This window comes from Procambarus clarkii, chromosome 26 (assembly GCF_040958095.1).
Source record: "Procambarus clarkii isolate CNS0578487 chromosome 26, FALCON_Pclarkii_2.0, whole genome shotgun sequence".
In the NCBI taxonomy this organism is placed as follows: domain Eukaryota; kingdom Metazoa; phylum Arthropoda; class Malacostraca; order Decapoda; family Cambaridae; genus Procambarus; species Procambarus clarkii.
In genome coordinates, this window is record NC_091175.1 from 12,435,207 (window position 1) to 12,454,404 (window position 19,198).

At 44.8% G+C, this 19,198-nt stretch overlaps 1 protein-coding gene across 1 annotated transcript in view; it reads left to right on the top strand.

The window, feature by feature from the left end:
* LOC123756627 (protein lozenge) overlaps window positions 1–19,198 on the top strand; it is a 69,546-nt gene that overhangs the window by 44,220 nt on the left and 6,128 nt on the right. Inside the window, exon 4 of the mRNA XM_069331918.1 lies at window positions 15,006–15,104. Coding sequence (XP_069188019.1) covers window positions 15,006–15,104 — 99 coding nt within the window. The remainder of the gene's footprint in view (window positions 1–15,005; window positions 15,105–19,198) is intronic.

Genomic DNA, 19,198 nt, shown 5'->3' on the forward strand with positions numbered 1-19,198 from the left:
TGTGTGTGTGTGTGTGTGTGTGTGTGTTTGGTATGTAGTGCTGGTCTTGTTTGGTCGATAATGTTCGTTTTCGTTTTAATTATTATTATTTGTTTGTAAATAACTACTACATCATAAACAACCAGTACTGGTACGACTACTGCCACCAGCATAACTACCACCTCCTCAACAACTACCATTAATGGTGATTGTGCTGACGCAGTTACCACCCCACTACAAGTATCGCCACACCAGCAAAACTGTCTACTCCTACCCCTATTCCTACCACTATTCCTACCACTATTCCTACCACTACTCCTACCACTATTCCTACCACTACTCCTACCACTATTCCTACCACTACTCCTACCCCTATTCCTACCACTATTCCTACCACTATTCCTACCACTACTCCTACCACTATTCCTACCACTACTCCTACCACTATTCCTACCACTACTCCTACCACTATTCCTACCACTATTCCTACCACTATTCCTACCACTACTCCTACCACTATTCCTACCACTACTCATACCAAAAGGCGCCTGGTGGCTGAGGGGACAGCACCCGGGATTCGTAGTCCTGTGGACCGGCGCAATAAATGGGCAGTTTCTTTCACCCTGATGCCCCTGTTACCTAACTGTAAATAGGTACCTGGGAATTAGACAGCTGCTACGGGCTGCTTACTGGGGTGTGTGTGTGTGTGTGTAGGGGGAGGTGGGGGGGGGGGGATTGATTGACAGTTGAGAGGCGGGCCGAAAGAGCCAGAGCTCAACCCCCGCAAGCACAACTAGGTGAATACAACTACCCCAACAACCTGATCACCCCACCTTTACCCCAACCACCACAACCAGCACCCCCACCACCATCACCACTACTACCAACAACCCCCCATTACCACAATTACACCACCCACCGTCATATCCACTGTCCCTCACCACCACAATTACCACCAGTTACTCAAAGTCCATTAATACTCCTCCCCCCCCCCCCCCACAACAATTATCGGCCCAACCACACCCCCCGTTCAACCCCCTAACCCCTACCACTATCGCTATGGCCGCTACCTCAAATAAAACAATTGAAGCGAGAATCAAACAGAACTGCCAATCAATATGGTTTATCCAGGCGGCCCGGCACCAATATAACAGTTGGTGGTTGGCGTCACAGGCGCCGCCTTTATGAGCCAGTCAGGCGCCGAAATTTCTTGTTAACGGATCATCAAGCCTACATTCGTTTGAGGCACTACGGGCTCACCATAGCCCGTGCTACTTGGAGCTTTGTTCCAGGTAGCGAATCTTTAACAACAACAACAATTCCATTCGTTTATAGATATATGCGGAAAATCCACAAAGAAATAGGAAAGGATTATCAACGTTTCGGCTGTTTAAAGCCGTTGATAACACCGGATATAGATTGTCTAGTGTTTATTATTTATAGTTATATATATATATATATATATATATATATATATATATATATATATATATATATATATATATATATATATATATATATATATATATATTTCTTTTTTAACAATTTCCCACACGAAACGGTGTCTTGAGAAATTAAATTTAACAGCAAGAACACACACACGAGGTTGGATAAAGGGTTAAGGTTACTTCTTGGGTTGTGTGTTGTGTATTCACCTAGTTGTATTCACCTAGTTGTACTTGCGGGGGTTGAGCTCTGGCCTCCTCTTAACTGTCAATCAACTGGTGTACAGATTCCTGAGCCTACTGGGCTCTATCATATCTACATTTGAAACTGTGTATGGAGTCAGCCTCCACCACATCACTGCCTAATGCATTCCATCCGTTAACTACTCTGACACTGATAAAGTTCCTTTTAACGTCTCTGTGCCTCATGTGGGTACTCAGTTTCCACCTGTGTCCCCTTGTTCGCGTACCACAAGTGTTGAATAGTTTATCCTTGTTTACTCGGTCAATTCCCCTGAGGATTTTGTAGGTTGTGATCATGTCTCCCCTTACTCTTCTGTCTTCCAGTGTCGTAAGGTGCATTTCCCGCAGCCTTTCCTCGTAACTCATGCCTCTTAGTTCTGGGACTCGTCTAGTGGCATACCTTAGGTCTTTTTCCAGCTTCGTCTTGTGCTTGACAAGGTACGGGCTCCATGCTGGGGCCACATACTCTAGGATTGGTCTAACATATGTGGTGTACAAGATTCTGAATGATTCCTTACACAGGTTCCTGAATGCTGTTCTGATGTTAGCCAGCCTCGCATATGCCGAAGACGTTATTCTTTTTATGTGGGCTTCAGGAGACAGGTTTGGTGTGATATCAACTCCTAGATCTTTCTCTCTGTCCGTGTGTGTGTGTGTGTGTGTGTGTGTGTGTGTGTGTGTGTGTGTGTGTGTGTGTGTGTGTGTGTGTGTGTGTGTGTGTGTGTGTGTGTGTGTTTGTGGGTTTTCTTGGGGGGGGGATTGTTTTTTTCCGCTGGTAATTTTCAAGTAGCGATGACGGGGGAAGGTTTGCTCAGCGGCTATAATAGCTCGGTGGATCAACAAGAGAGCGCCACTTTGAAAATCACGCAGGGAGTGGGGGGTGGGGGGGGGGGCATGGCCTATTGACTCCACCCTGTGCTCCACGGCCTCCCTCCTCCCCCCCCCATCTCACAGCACATGTAAACCTTCCCCCCCCCCCACACTCCACCCCCACCCACACATGCCCTCCCAGAACTCCGTTTTGCCTAATAAACTTAGTCCTAATAATGACAATACAAAAAAGGGGAAAGAGACAGGTGACACTAAATTACAGACCTTTGTCATTGACACGTGGCCTTCAAGCATATATATATATATATATATATATATATATATATATATATATATATATATATATATATATATATATATATGTATACAGTTGCATATTGTCCTGGGGACCATTCAGGCTTGTTCGCATATATATGTATATATATATATATATATATATATATATATATATATATATATATATATATATATATATATATATATATATATATATATATATATATGGCACATGGAAGGGATATGAGGACAGGATAGGAGCTGAGGATATGAGGACAGGATAGGAGCTGAGGATATGAGGACAGGATAGGAGCTGGGGATATGAGGACTGAGTGAAGGAACGTGGGGGGAGGGGCCCCAGCCACTTGGGCCATCGGGGATCGAACGCCGACCATGTTAACTGCGAGGCTATCGCTTCACTAACCATCCACGAGGGAGGGAGGAAGTCATGCTTGACAAATTCGAACGAGTTCCATGACAAGGTGACCAGCACACTGGGCAGAGCAGGTTGTGCCGACCCCATCTTGCTTACACCAAACAGCTCCGACTTACAATCTGGAAATCATAAAGCATAACCCCAAAATATATGAATAGAATTGTGAGGGCTACGAGGATAGCTTAGGAGAGAATTTAATCTCGCAACATTACAGGAAAGAAGATACAGAGGGAACATGATCACAGCATGCAAGATTCTGTGGTGAAAGGACAAGGTGGACCAAAAAAAAAAGTATCTTTAAAGTGAGGGGAAAGTAGGGGTAAGAGGACATAGTGGAAGCTGAAAACGCAAATAAGTCGAAGGAATGTAAGGAAATACTCAACAAGTGGAATGTATTATAAGAAGATTTTGTGGAAGCCACCTCCATCCACAACTTAAGGGTCAGGGGCCAGATTCACGAAGCAGTTTCGCAAGTACTTACGAACCTGTACATTTTTCTTCAATCTCTGGCGGCTTTGTTTACAATTATTTAACAGTTAATGAGCTCCGAAGCACCAGGAGGCTGTTTATAACAATACCAACAGTTGATTGGCAAGTTTTCATGTTTATAAACTGTTTAATAAATGTAACCAAAGCCGTCAGAAATTGAGGAAAGATGTACACGTTCATAAGTACTTCCGGAACTGTTTCGTGAATCTGGCCCCAGATTCGCCAAAGAATTCATAGTCACTATTAGACAAACATTGTCAGACAAGCACATGTACTCTCACTAACGCACAATAAACACTTCCCAGCAGTCCGTGATCCGTACACTTGCTTACGTACATAACCTTACACTCACTCATGTACGTAACTTGCCAACGCACATAACCATACTTTGAGAGGCTGAGGGAACTGAACCTCAGAGGAATTGACAAGGCAGATAAGGACAGATCATTTAACACGGGTGGTACACGCACAAGGGGACACGGGTTGAAACTGAATACCCAAATGAGCCACAGACACGTTAGAATGAACTTTTTCAGTGTCAGGGTAGTTAACTGGTGGACTGCACTAGGTAGTGATGTGGTGGAGGCTGACTCCATACACAGTTTCAAATGTAGATATGACTTAGCCCAGTAGGCTCAGGAATCTGTACACCAGTTGATTGACAGTTAAGAGGCGGGACCAATGAGCCAAAACTCAAACCCCCGTAAGCACAACTAGGTAAATACACACACTTACACACCACAACACATCACAACACACATGTACACATCACCATCACCACGTACACCATAGTAATTTTACAATTCATTAAATATTTTTGTTAAATCTTATTTTTGCGTAAATTACATTACTGAACCTCTAACTTTTATCATTATTAATTAATGTTGTTGTTGTTTTGTTGTTATTACTCTTATATTGTTAAAATTGTAACTTGCATTATCTTTACCACAAGGGGTTTTTATTGAACGAAATATGTCGTGGATTTTTCCGTGTTAAGACGCGAAAATTATATACCAGAATTATTTTTGTATTTTCCTACGAAATATGAAACATTTATATCACTGACGGCACGAAAATCAAACAAATCACGAACCTAAAAGAGAAGCTATGAAGCTCGCCCAGGACCGAGTCGGGGAAACTCCAAATTAAATCCGTCTCGCGTATCGGATTTTTCCCGCGCTAAGGTGCGGGTTGCGCGCGCTTTTTTCCTTCTCCCAAAACATAAACAAAGGTTCTTACCTTGATGTTAATTTTTCGATTAAAGCGTGAACGGCTGAACAGCTGAGTTACCTTGTTGGGGTAAGGGAGAGAGAGAGAGAGAGGAAGGGAAAGGGGGAAGGGTGGGAGGAGGGTAGCTCCATATCCGATTTGCCTGTCAAGTTACCCCAACTTTCATTTCGTTTCTCACTGCGTATCTTGGGGTAAATCAAGCAGCGTATCACGTGACAGAAAGGCTGCCCCTCGCCCGCCCCGCCATCTTGGCGTGTGTGGTTGCCCTCTGTCACAACAGATTTGTGTCATTCTAGTGTTTAAACCCACCACCAGGCGCTGAACATTTTTTGTTTGTATATTATTTTTTTCCTTTGTCTCAAAGGAGATATTATTTTCCTGTTCTGCAGATTTTTACGTCCCATTTTATTGACTATATTTACAACGTTTCATTAAACTGTTTTATACTTCTACTGGTTTATTAATATTTTGCTAATTTTGTATTGATTCATTGAGATATATTATGTGGGTAAATTTGACTGATAGTCAACTACTATTTTTATAAATCATTCTGTTACTAGTTTTGTTAATTTAAAAAATATATATATATATATATATTCTGTGTTGTTTCACACTTTTCTTCTCTATTTCTCCTCCCTTTGGCATATGTGTTATCTTCTTTCAGTATTAGTAGCTACAGTCACTGTAGTAACTGCTACAGTGAGTGTAGCTACTGCTAAGTGACTGTAGCAACTGCTACAGTGACTGTAGCAACTGCTACAGTGACTGTAGCAACTGCTACAGTGACTGTAGCAGTAGTTAGAGAAGGGAGAGAGAGCCTTCTGCTTTACTGATCTCTCCTTTACTATCCATCTGGTTAATGGTACTATTAACTATTGACTACAGTTAATTTACCATATTGACTGTACTCAGTGGTAACAGAGATGGGGTTTCCCCCCCCCCCTGACCAGTCATAGACTGTTGGGTATTATTGTTAATTGTCTTTCTAATGGACACTTTGTCCTTCTTTCATCTCTATTCTTTGTCTCACCCTTTTCTTCCTTCCCTCCCATTCGTTATTTAACTGTTCGCTTACCCTTCCCTCTCCCCTTCTTCCATCCCCATTTCTTTCATTTTCTCTTCTGCCTATTATATTAAATTACTTTGGCTTTTCCTCTCACCCTTTTCCCAGTCACATATCTCTCCCCTCCCCTTCCCCCATTCTCTCCCCTCCCCTTCCCCCATTCCCTCCCCTTTCCCCTGCGTGTTAGTCGACTATTACCCCTGCCCCTCCCCCTGACGCCCCCTGCCCCTCCCCCTGCCAGGGGCGGCGTGCCTTATCTGTGAACTCAACCACACTCGCCGCCCTCTAATGTGCGGGGTTGAGTGCGTTTATTACGTGGTAAGTCGTCAGTGTGTGTGTGTGTGTGTTTTCTGGTAGACACGCGTGTAGACACCCTGAGCGAGGGTTATGTACTTAGCGTATGTGTGTGTGTGTGTTGGGTGTGTGTGTGTGTGTTGGGTGTGTGTGTTGGGTGTGTGTGTTGGGTGTGTTGGGTGTGTGTGTGTGTGTGTTGGGTGTGTGTGTTGGGTGTGTGTGTGTGTGTGTTGGGTGTGTGTGTTGGGTGTGTGTGTTGGGTGTGTGTTGGGTGTGTGTTGGGTGTGTGTTGTGTGTGTGTGTGTGTGTGTGTGTGTGTGTGTGTGTGTGTGTGTGTGTGTGTGTGTGTGTGTGTGTGTGTGTGTGTGTGTGTGTGCGTGTGTGTGTGTGCTTGCAGAGGTCTAGCGGACGCTTCTGGCCCTCGCCTTGTCTCATGCAGTTATGTGTTTCTGTGGTATATTGATTTATACGTCATTTGGAACTCTTATTATATTTGCTTGCAATTGTTCCGCTGAGGAAATTGATGCTAATATGTCTCCTTATTCGTCATACCAGAAATATGTCCTTTCCTTTATTCCTCTGTGGGGTTGTAGATGTTGTTATCATGAGTCCTTCAGTGTGTCTTCAAGTGGTGAGGTTATCTTGAGGATATCTTGAGAGGATTTCGGGGCTTAGTGTCCCCGCGGCCCGGTCCTCGACCAGGCCTCCTTTTTTGTTACACCCCCCCCCCCCCCCAGGAAGCAGCCCGTAGCAGATGTCTAACTGCCAGGTACCTATTTACTGCTAGGTAACAGGGGCATCAGGGGTGAAAGAAACATTTTGCCTATTTGTTTCCGCCTCCAACGGGGATTGAACCCGGAACCTCAGGACTACGAATCCGAAACGCTGTCCACCCAGCTGTCAGGCGCCCTTGACCGTGAGCTTCCGTTCCTTCAGTGTGTCCTAACAGGTAAACAACCTCTGCTTCAGAACAAGCTCGTTGGGGAGCCGGTCGGCCGAGCGGACAACACGCTGGACTTGTGATCTTGTGGTCCTGGGTTTGATCCCAGGCCCCGGCGAGAAACAATGGGCAGAGTTTCTTTCACCCTATGCCTCTGTTACCTAGCAGTAAAATAGGTACCTGGGTGTTAGTCAGTTGTCACGGGCTGCTTCCTGGGGGGTGGAGGCCTGGTCGAGGACCGGGCCGCGGGGACACTAAAGCCCCGAAATCATCTCAAGATAACCTTGTATGCCTCCACAAATTTTCTAATTGGAATTTGTGTCTCTTTAGTTGGGGGATTTCCGCTATGAAGCTGCATACTCAAAACTGCGTCTCACGTGTGTTGTGTCCAGCTCAGAAGGTCTCCTTCCCCAGGTTCTTGTAAGCTGATCTTATTTTCACCAGTTTCCCAAGTCACGGGTCCTTCTTCCTTCCCGTTTATGGGAGTCGTCGTCCTGTTTCATATTGCTTTAGTCTGTCTTGCTCCCTATATATTCCTCATTACCATCCAGTTTTGGGGGGATGAAGTTCAGGAACAATTTCCCTGACCAGTCAAAGAGTTTTTCCAGGTTTTCCTGTAGCTTTTATGCAGTCTTCGATGATTCTAACTCTTCTCGCCGGTTTATCATTGGCTGAGAACATTAATGTGATGGATACTACTTCCTCAGTTAGGTAATTGGCAGATGCGAGAAAGAGCAGAAGTGCTAGTACCGTCCCTTGTGGTTTTATGCTTGTTACATCTCTCTCTCTCTCTCTCTCTCTCTCTCTCTCTCTCTCTCTCTCTCTCTCTCTCTCTCTCTCTCTCTCTCTCTCTCTCTCTCTCTCTCTCTCTCTATCTCTCTCTCTCTCTCTCTCTCTCTCTCTCTCTCTCTCTCTCTCTCTCTCTCTCTCTCTCTCTCTCTCTCTCTCTCCCTCCCCCCCTCCCCCCCTTACTGTGACCTTCTTGGGTCTCAAGTGGAACTGTTTCAAATGCCTTGTGGTGTTCTCTATATTCATTCACTTGTCTAAAATTAATTTACCTTGCTTCTACTGTGGCAGTTTTCCTGTCTTCACTTTTCGAGTCATTACCTCGTTCTTCTTTGGTCTTTCTTGTTTCCTCTGGATCGAATTTCATTGCAAAGTTCTGTTGTTTTTAAAGTTTTCTTGTAATTTTGCTTTTTGTTGGGGGGGGGGGACTCCATGCCGAGGCTGCATACTCTAGGTCCGGTGTGTGTATAGTGGACAATGTTCTGAATGCCTCTTTATTGCGGTTCTTAAACGTTACTCTGATGTTTACTAATTTAGAATATAGTGTTGATATTATCTTATTTATAGATGCATTTCTGTCACCATTTTCATCATATTACACTTATTGGTATTGAATACCATTAGCCATTTTTCTAACCAACTCCGCAGTCTATGTAAGACTTCATGTGATATTCTCCATCCTGAAAAGTGAAAAAGTATTTTTTTTTTTTAAATTGACGAAGCTGAATACCTTTGGAACGAATCTATACAATGCTTCCGCTGAGTCTTTTAGTATCGATGAGGATATCTTGTCTGGACATCCAGTTCTACTAAGGTTTTTTCTTCCTTGTTTTGCTATCACAGTTACTTGAGTCTCTCCTGTTGGGGCGTTTGATCTCTTAGCATTCTTGGCTAAAAGTGCAGATCAAATTTTAATTTAAATACTGATAGACAGACGCTCACTTTGCTAGGAAGTTTTTAAGTTTAATACAGCAAGATATAACCGGACAGAGAGGCAAGCAGACAGATACCCAGATACTGACAGACAGGAAGACAAACAGATATACAACCAGACAGACAGACAGACAGACAGGCAGGGACGGACAGACAGACAAGGGGGCCACACGGCTCACGTGACCATATGCACCAACCGAGCTGTTACACCAGTATTAAATGAATTATCGAGAACTGCCGCCCCCTACCGCAGCCCCCCCCCCCCTCTCACGTGATGCACTCCTCTTCCTCCTCCTCCTCCTCCTGCTCTTCCTGCTTCTCTTCCTCCTCCTCCTCGTCCTCTCCTGCTCTTCCTCCTTCTCCTCCCCCTGCTCCTGCTCCTGCTCCTACTCCTCCTCCTCTTGCTCTTCCTCCTGCTCTTCCTCCCCCTGCTCCTCCCCCTGCTCCTCCCCCCTGCTCCTGAGTGTGGTTAAGGTCGTCCTCAGGAGCTAGTGTGTGTGTGTGTGTGTGTATGTGTGCGTGTGTGTGCGTGTGTGTGTGTGTGTGTGTGTGTGTGTGTGTGTGTGTGTGTGTGTGTGTGTGTGTGTGTGTGTGTGTGTGTGTGTGTGTGTGTGTGTGTGTGTGTATGGCCTTCAACACTGTGTTTACTGGCCGCCTCTGTGATGGGGTGTTTACAGTGAGGCAGACTTGTTTGTTTCTGCTGCTCTTGTTGTTGTCCTTGTTGCTTTATTGTTGTTTTTTGTTCTTGTTCGTGTGGTTGTTGTTTTTGAATGTGTTCTTGTTCTTGTTCATATTGTTTATGTGTTGATTGATAATGTTTGTTTAAAGTGCACAAATAAATTACATTAACGTGTTGTATCAGTGAGAAAATTGGGCTTCAGTGGAAGCCTCAGGAAACCCCCCCCCCCCCTCCAAAGGCTTCAGTTGGCTGCATTGCTTTCAAGCATGTCGTGGCCGAGGTGGTTAGGGCGTATGCGCTGGAGCACCCATAGCCCAGGAGCCAGATTCACGAAGCAGTTACGCAAGCACTTACGAACGTGTGCATCTTTCCTCAATCTATGACGGCTTTGGTTACATTTATTAAACAGTTTACAAGCATGAAAACTTCCCAATCAGCTGTTGTTATTGTTATAAACAGTCTCCTGGCGCTTCGGAGCTCATTAACTGTTTAATAATTGTAAACAAAGCCGCCAAAGATTGAGAAAAGATATACAGGTTCGTAAGTGCTTGCGTAACTGCTTCGTGAATCTGACCCCAGGTTCGCATCCAAATCATGGCTTCCACTGACTTTCTCTCTGTCCGTAATGTCGTTGTTTCTGGTGTCTGATGTTGCTTTTATATGGAAGTGGTCGCCCTAGGCGGCCCTACTGTAAATGGGGTCAGTTAGAGGGAGTTATACGGCCTTGGGCCAGATTCACGAAGCAGTTACGCAAGCACTTACGAACCTGTATATCTTTTCTCAATCTTTGGCGGCTTTGTTTACAATTATTAAACAGTTAATGAGCTCCGAAGCACCAGGAGGCTGTTTATAACAATAACAACAGTTGATCGGCAAATTTTCATGCTTCTAAACTGTTTAATAAATGTAACCAAAGCCGTCATAGATTGTGGAAAGATGTACACGTTCGTAAGTACTTGCGTAACTACTTCGTGAATTTGGCCCCCTTGTCTTCTAAACCATCGTTCACACACCCACTCGCACCATCACCTGGCCAGTAAATTTTAAATTTTTAAATTTTGCCCCGAGGGGCAAGTTTATTGGGCAGCGCCACTCATCTTGTGAGTGGACACACCGCCATAGCAGCATGTACAACACTCCCCAATAGGAAGAAAACCCGCTGGGTTGTTCATCCTGTCACTTGTACCCAGACACAGCTGGGACTTGCTTAACTGTCCGGCCAGTAGTTGCTACTTCCAGCCCTGCTGTAGTTGTCTCAGTGTGCCTGGAAGTGGTCCAGCCTGGCTGAGGCAAATACACAGGATCTCCGATGAGATACAATTATCAGAGGAAACCGATCAGCATCAGGAGGAGAGACAGCGGGTGAGGAGAAGGTAGGTCGGAAGGGAGCCGGTCGGCCGAGCGAACAGCACGCTGTACTTGTGATCCTGTGGTCCCAGGGTCGATCCCGGGGGCCGGTCGAGAAACAATGGGCAGAGTTTGTTTCACCCTGATGCCCCCCTGTTACCTAGCAGTAAATAGGTACCTGGGAGTTAGTCAGTTGTCACGGGCTGCTTCCTCGGGGTGGAAGCCTGGTCGAGGACCGGACCGCAGGGACACTAAAGCTCCGAAATCATCTCAAGATAACCTCAAGATAACCGCACTATCCCAGAAAGTGAAAATATATCCTCCCATGCTAAAACGACATACGAACCCCTGCTAACAACAAGTATATCATATCCTGAATTGCGTATATTATGAAACAGCTGTATATTCCCCTGCAGCACATTCAAGTATACTCCAATATGCCACATTATACTCCAGTATACGCCAATATGCCACATTATACTCCAGTATACTCCAATATGCCACATTATACTCCAGTATACTCCAATATGCCACATTATACTCCAGTATACTCCAATATGCCACATTATACTCCAGTAAACGCCAATATGCCACATTATACTCCAGTATACTCCAATATGCCACATTATTCTCCAGTATACTCCAATATGCCACATTATACTCCAGTATACTCCAATATGCCACATTATACTCCAGTATACGCCAATATGCCACATTATACTCCAGTATACGCCAATATGCCACATACCCGCCGATCACCGCTCTCACAGCCATACACAACACGGGCGAGAGTGTGTATATCGCTGCCTGCGTTAACACGGTTACACAGATCATACACAAACACGGAGGTGTATATCTGAAGATTGTATTAAAAAAGTGCCACAGGCCTTAAAGTCTCACCCCCCCCCCCCCCCCCCCCCCGCCAGCTTAGACACCTGGCACTTCCCAGAGCGTCATTTTAACAAGGAAAATACTAGCAGGCACGCAAGGTGGCCTGGCTCGTTATCTTCGGCCGTTGTCTTCATTACGCGGTAATTACAGCTGTTTTCTGGTGATTACGGATGCAGGAGACGACCTCAAATTGGCAGTTGTTGGATCGTTTGGGTAGGCTCTAGCTTATGTGTGTCCTGATATAGATATTCGGTGAGGTGATATCGTGTAGGCGTTTGTCCTTTCTCTGTCTTTCTGTGGGTGGATGAGTGGGTGGATGAGGGCGTGGGTGAGTGGACAGAGGACAGTCAGGTCCTCTAACTAGTTTTGTTTACGTTTTGCTTTGTAATAGGCAAATATTTAATGGGTTAGACAGCATGTGATATTTTATTTATTTGAACATATTTTATTCACAAGGGTAGAATGGTGGCGCCTCCTTTGGTCTATTTTGCAAGCTTCTCCTTTGGTGTGACGCGATTATTACTACTAGCGAGAGGGCAGGTGCCACGTGGCGCTCTGAGATTGGTCGAAATATCAAAGGTTGCGATGCCAGCCAATCAAAGCGAAGGGTAGACTCGTTTCTTGCCAGCTCCCACTAGAGGTAGCGAGCCTCTGGCAGCTCAGTGAGTGTCCAGCTCTCGTAGGGTATAGGCATTTTTGCTGGTGTTCCGTCATACATCAACCCGTTCTCGCAAATTTAATAAGTCAATATTGACTTATTAAATATGTGCATAGGTGACATACTTAACATAATAGATGCCCTTAAAAAGATTCATAGAAAACACCGACCTTACCTAACCTTGTTAGTATTTTAAGATAAGCATCTTATTGCTTCGTAATTACAATTATTACCTAACCTATAATAGGTATAGGTTAAGTAATAATTGTAATTACGAAGCAATAAGATGCTTATCTTAAGATACTAACAAGGTTAGGTAAGGTTGGTGTTTTCTATGAATCTTTTTAGGGGTATCTATTATGTTTAGTATATCACCTATGCACGTAGTTAATAAGTCAATATTGACTTTACGAATTTGCGAGAACGGGTTGCATACATATATTATCATACATGGATATATATCCATGTAATAATTGTAATTACGAAGCAATAAGATGCTTATCTTAAGATACTAACAAGGTTAGGTAAGGTTGGTGTTTTCTATGAATCTTTTTAGGGGTATCTATTATGTTTAGTATATCACCTATGCACGTAGTTAATAAGTCAATATTGACTTTACGAATTTGCGAGAACGGGTTGCATACATATATTATCATACATGGATATATTATCATCAAAGGTTCATACATTGGAGAGTTGAGTTTAGCGGCATTCAACAAGGGGAGACTGTAAGGAATGACGGGTCCTCGATCATGACAGTTTAGTCTGAATTAATTCAACAGTTGACGAGCTCCGAGGCACTACGGGCTCGCCATAGCCCGTGCTACATGGAAATTGTTGTTCCAAGTAGCTAAATCTACAACAACCACAAACAACAGCTACGAGGTTGACTACAACAATAATAACCTTAGGTCGAGAACGACTTCGCAGCGTTTCCGACCTCGTAAACTGTTCACTACAGACTAAGCCAGCATGACCGATCTACAGGAGGGATGTAGAGGTTTCGTAATTGGACACGAAAGTGCTTGGTGAGTCCCGGTACTCCTTGATCCTGAGGTCAATTGAGACCTTGGTAAGTGAAGTAAACTGTGTTGAGAATAAAAGAACGGAGGAGCCGGTCGGCCGAGCGGACAGCACGCTGGACTTCTGATCCTGTGGTTCTGGGTTCGATCCCAGGCGCCGGCGAGAAACAATGGGCAGAGTTTCTTTCACTCTGTGCCCCTGTTACCTAGCAGTAAAATAGGTATCTGGGTGTTAGTCAGCTGTCACGGGCTGCTTCCTGGGGGTGGAGGCCTGGTCGAGGACCGGGCCGCGGAGACACTAAAGCCCCGAAATCATCTAAAGATAACGGAGAGACAATTCTCAATTTCGTTATTTACTGCCTCTTTGAGGGCATATAATTCACTTCTCGAGACAATTGACATCTTTTCTCATTCTAAATACTAATAAGGTAACGGTTTTTGGAAGTAAAGAGAAATTAACATTTAGGTAAACTAGTCAGAATATCGGTAAACTTGAGATAAGCAGTAAACTCAGATTACAGAACTCGGATAAACAGGTTAGCAGTAAACTCCAGCTAATATTTCACGCGTTGCTTGACTCCAATGAGTTGGCTACATTGTGAATAATTATATGAACTCGCCAATGGGAGGTCAGCTGTGGTTGTGTTATTATCAATATCATTATTATTGCATTTATTAATGAATAATTGGTTTGTAACTATTCATGAACATTGTGTTTAAGTGTGAGTGAGTGAGTGAGTGCTGGTTCATTATTCAGTGTATTATGGCGTGAGGGTTAGTGACATACTTTAGTGTATAGTAATGCATTTATTGGTGAGTTAATGAGTCGTTGGATGTAATGAGTGTGCGGGCGCGTGTGAGCGTTGCTAAGTTACGCGTGCACAGTGAGCATTCATGTTGTATCTTGATCATACGCTGCCTTGATCATACCTTGACCTGATCATGCCTTGACCTGATCATACCTTGCCTTGAACATACCTTGATGGGGTTCTGGGAGTTCCTCTACTTAGAAAACATAAGTTATCAGTTCGTTCGAACTTTTATCACCAAATTTCGAAAGTTCTGTATGTGTATTTGTCTTAGGTAAATAATTTACTGCAATATGTGTAAACTAACCAAACTGTAAATGGACAAACATGGAAAAAAAAGTATTTTGATATCTTCTCAGGTGATGGGCGGCACCCTAGGATAACGAAATGCAAAACTTCGAGTAGTAATAATATTGACTTCCAAACAATTATTGGGACAAATGTTATATTGTCGAATATGTTTGCCTTCAGTGTCCCTTTATTATTATTATTATTATTATTATTATTATTATTATTATTATTATTATTATTATTATTATTATTATTATTAACATCTTTATTGGCGAAAGTAATTGCAATTTTGTCTAATATTGAGTATTTTAATTAGGTGTTATGATCTAGTTGACGAATGATCTATTTCCTGTCCCACTGCAGGTGGTGGTGGATTCCCCTGGCTAGGTCGACCCTTCCTCAGTCCTCTTGACCACCTGAGGACCGACCCCCTAGCCGCCTCCATCGCTCTCAAGTACAACGGTGAGTCCTTCTTGTCTTGCTTCGAGATGGTGGGGGTGTCCTTCTTCTGCTGCTTGAAGATGGTGGGGGTGTCTTTCTTGTCTTGCTTCGAGATGGTGGGGGTGTCCTTCTTCTGCTGCTTGAAGATGGTGGGGGTGTCTTTCTTGTCTTGCTTCGAGATGGTGGGGGTGTCCTTCTTCTGTTGCTTCAAGATGGTGTGGGTGTCTTGTTATGTTGCTTGAAGATGGTGTGGATGTGGATATCATCGTCTGGCGCGACGGTGATATCAATGGACAAGTGCACCACAAGGGTAGGTTATCATCAGACATTTTGTTCCGGATTCTAGTTCAGCTTCCGGGAGGGAGTGCAAGGAACGTCTGGCGCACGTTCGCCCACTCTGGCGTCTAAAAGCGAGCCAGCCACGTAACGTGGTGAAATTGTGAGTGCATTTGGGTACTCTGTTATGGGGTACTGTGCACTCGGGCACTAAATGAGGACGGAAATCACAGCAAAGTGAGCCGTGAGGCACTCCCGTAAACCAGTTTCTTGGCGAGGCAAGACAACAGTTTACATCTTTTGTTGATATAGTTCAACACTGGTTTAAAAAAGAAAACTCTTGTTACGGGTTAACCCAAATCATTTAGCCTCTTGCATGGTTGGGGGATTAGCAAGGACTTTAAACCCTTTGCTTGACTTGAGCCTGTTAGACTCATAGCCACCACAACCCTACACCGACCTACTACAACCCCACACCCCCTACCCACAACCCCACACCCACACCCACAACCCTCCTGGGACTCCCCCCTCCTCAGTCATACCGCCGCCCACGGGTCCTGCTGTTAAAACTCAACCAGGGAGCAAGGTTATCACTGTACATGGGCGCCGTGGACACATAAAATGTGTGTGTGTGTGTGTGTGTGTGTGTGTGTGTGTGTGTGGGGCCCCTTGGTCACTCCTGGTCTCTTGTGACCTGCCACCCTCCCACACCCCTGCTGGAGGCTCCTGGACTACTGGAGGAGGATCATGGACCACTGGAGGCTCTTGGACCACTGGAGGAGGATTCTAGACCACTGGAGGCTCCTGAACCACTGGAGGAGGATCGTGGACCACTGGAGGCTCCTGGACCACTGGAGGAGGATCCTAGACCACTGGAGGCTCCTGGACCACTGGAGGAGGATCCTGGACCACTGGAGGCTCCTGGACCACCGGAGGAGGATCGTGGACCACTGGAGGATTGTGAACCACTGGAGGAGGATCGTGGACCACTGGAGGATTGTGAACCACTGGAGGAGATACGCTATGCCCCGAAATCGTCATTGCAAGATAGGGCATGATGATAGGGGTAGCAGTGGTATACAACCCCCTCCCCCCTTCCTCCCCCTCCTACCCCTTCCCCCCTACCCCTTCCCCCTCCCCCCCTTCCTCCCCCTCCTACCCCTTCCCCCTCCCCCCTTCCTCCCCCTCCTACCCCTTCCCCCTCCCCCTTCGTCACTCCCCGCCTGCTTTCATACCTCTCACTGTATTTCCCACTTCTATACTTCCCTTCACCTATGCCTCTCCTTCCTCTTTACTCCCCCCCCCTCAAAAAAAAAAGGCTTAGGGAAGAATGCGGCAAATACAGCGACACTCTATATACCTTGTGTTGCTTTCCGAGGATCAACGTCCCCGCGGCTCGGTCTCTGACTAGATCTTGCGCACCTTACCTTTACTCTGTTCTTTCCCAGCTCCTCTATCCTCTCCTGATATAGCCCTTCCAAGGTGCTATATAATCCTGGAATCCAGTATTGCTCTTGACCGCCGCCATTACAACCACAACCACCACAACCACAACAACCACCACAACCACCACAACCACCACAACCACCACAACCTCCCGATTTGACAGGTAATTCGAACATCAGAATACTTAAATCGCAACGCACCTGTTGTACCTGTTCATCCCTACCCACAGTTACATCCCCACTGCTCCTGTGCCTGATAAGTCAAGATAAGTACACGATAAGTACAAGAATGTAACAACTCTTGTATATATCTCAAAAAAAAAGTCCACTGCGGGCTCACCATAGTCCGTGCTACTTGGAAACTTTTTTGTTCCCAGTAGCTGAATCTAAACCATCATCATCATCCCTTCCCTTCCCCTTTCCATTCCTCTTTATCTCTGTTTCATCTCCCCCTCCCCCTTCATTTCGTCTCTTTATCTCCCATTTGTTTCCCCCAATACAATGTCTCTTTTCAGATTCCATTTTCCTATTCTTGCAATTCTCTTTTACCTGTTTTCTGGCTCTTATTGACCTTATATCCTATAGGTACTTATTGACCTCATATAGAGTATGTTCTTATTGACCTCATATAGAGTATGTTCTTATTGACCTCATATAGAGTATGTTCAAATTGACCTCATATAGAGTATGTTCTTATTGACCTCATATATAGTATGTTCTTATTGACCTCATATAGAGTATGTTCTTATTGACCTCATATAGAGTATGTTCTTATTGACCTCATATTCTTCGTTTTGTCACCAATGATCATCCCGCTTTCTTTGATCAAATTCAATAAAAACTAGTTTCCTATCCAAAGGTTATAGCTCAGTTAGTGAATGATAACCTGTGGAACATTGAGAGGGGAGGGCAAATAGACAGGCAGATAGACAGGCAGATAGACAGGCAGATAGACAGGCAGATAGACAGATATGACGACAGAAATACACAGTCAATTTACTGTCCTTTAATTTCCAGTAATCATCATTCTGGATATTCTCTCCTATATTGCTCGTTCCTTCTCTCTCTCTCTCTCTCTCTCTCTCTGTCTGTCTCTCTCTCTCTCTGTCTCTCTCTCTCTCTCTCTCTCTCTCTCTCTCTCTCTCTCTCTCTCTCTCTCTCTCTCTCTCTCTCTCTCTCTCTCTCTCTCTCTCTGTCTCTCTCTCTCTCTCTGTCTGTCTCTCTCTCTCTGTCTCTCTCTCTCTGTCTCTCTCTCTCTCTCTCTCTCTCTCTCTCTCTGTCTCTCTCTCTCTCTCTCTCTGTCTCTCTCTCTCTGTCTCTCTCTCTCTCTCTCTCTCTCTCTCTCTCTCTCTCTCTCTCTCTCTCTCTCTCTCTCTCTCTCTCTCTCTCTCTCTCACTCTCTCTCTCTCTCTCTCTCTCTCTCTCTCTCTCTCTCTCTCTCTCTCTCTCTGCTTTTATTCGGACTTGTCTATGTTCTCCGTTTATCTGAATTCATTGTCCTTAATATTACTACTGTATGTTTTGATTCCTTTTGTTCTGTTTAATTATTTTATTAACCGGTGTTCACCTCCTCAATGTTAATTAGATCATTTAATTTGTTCCATTATTGATTAAATAGCCTGTATTAATTTTCAGAGTTCATTTTTCATTTTTTTCAACAATTGTGTATACTCCAAGAGAGGTGTACTTAGTTTACTATGGTCTAGGACTACGTTCGGGATTAAAGTATACTTACTGGTTGGGGAGCTCACCCTTGACCCTTGCATGGTCAAGGGTGAGCCAGGATCAAGGGTGGGCCAGGGTCAAGGGTGAGCCAGGGTCAAGGGTGAGCCAGGGTCAAGGGTGAGCCAGGGTCGAGGGTGAGCCAGGGTCGAGGGTGAGCCAGGGTCAAGGGTGAGCCAGGCTCAAGGGTGAGCCATAGTCGAGACGGTTTCTTCTCTCCCTAGAGGAGAGAAGAAACAGAGGAGACATGATCACAAGCACACAAAATATTGAGGACATTACTTAAGGTGGACGTGAACAGCCTCTTCATATTGAGAGAAAGTAGGACAAGAGGACACAGGTGGAAGCGGGAAACACAAATAAATTCGAAGAAATATAAACAAATATCCATACCCCGTACGGGTTCCGAATCAGCAAAGTTGAATGCAATCGAAAGAAGAAGTTGTGAAAGCCACCTCCATCCACAGCTTTAAGGGCCAGATTCGACCAAGAATTTGGACGTGGAAATAGATTATAACGCAACAGATACAACCCCGGAAACACAAACCGAAACTGTCTCTATTTTCCGCTTGTTACAACTTGAAATATTAAAACTTGCTCGAACGTTGTACCAACGTCGTAGTTTCGGTGTGTGTTTGGTGGGAAGCATGCCAGCGGGCCGGGGCTGGAGAG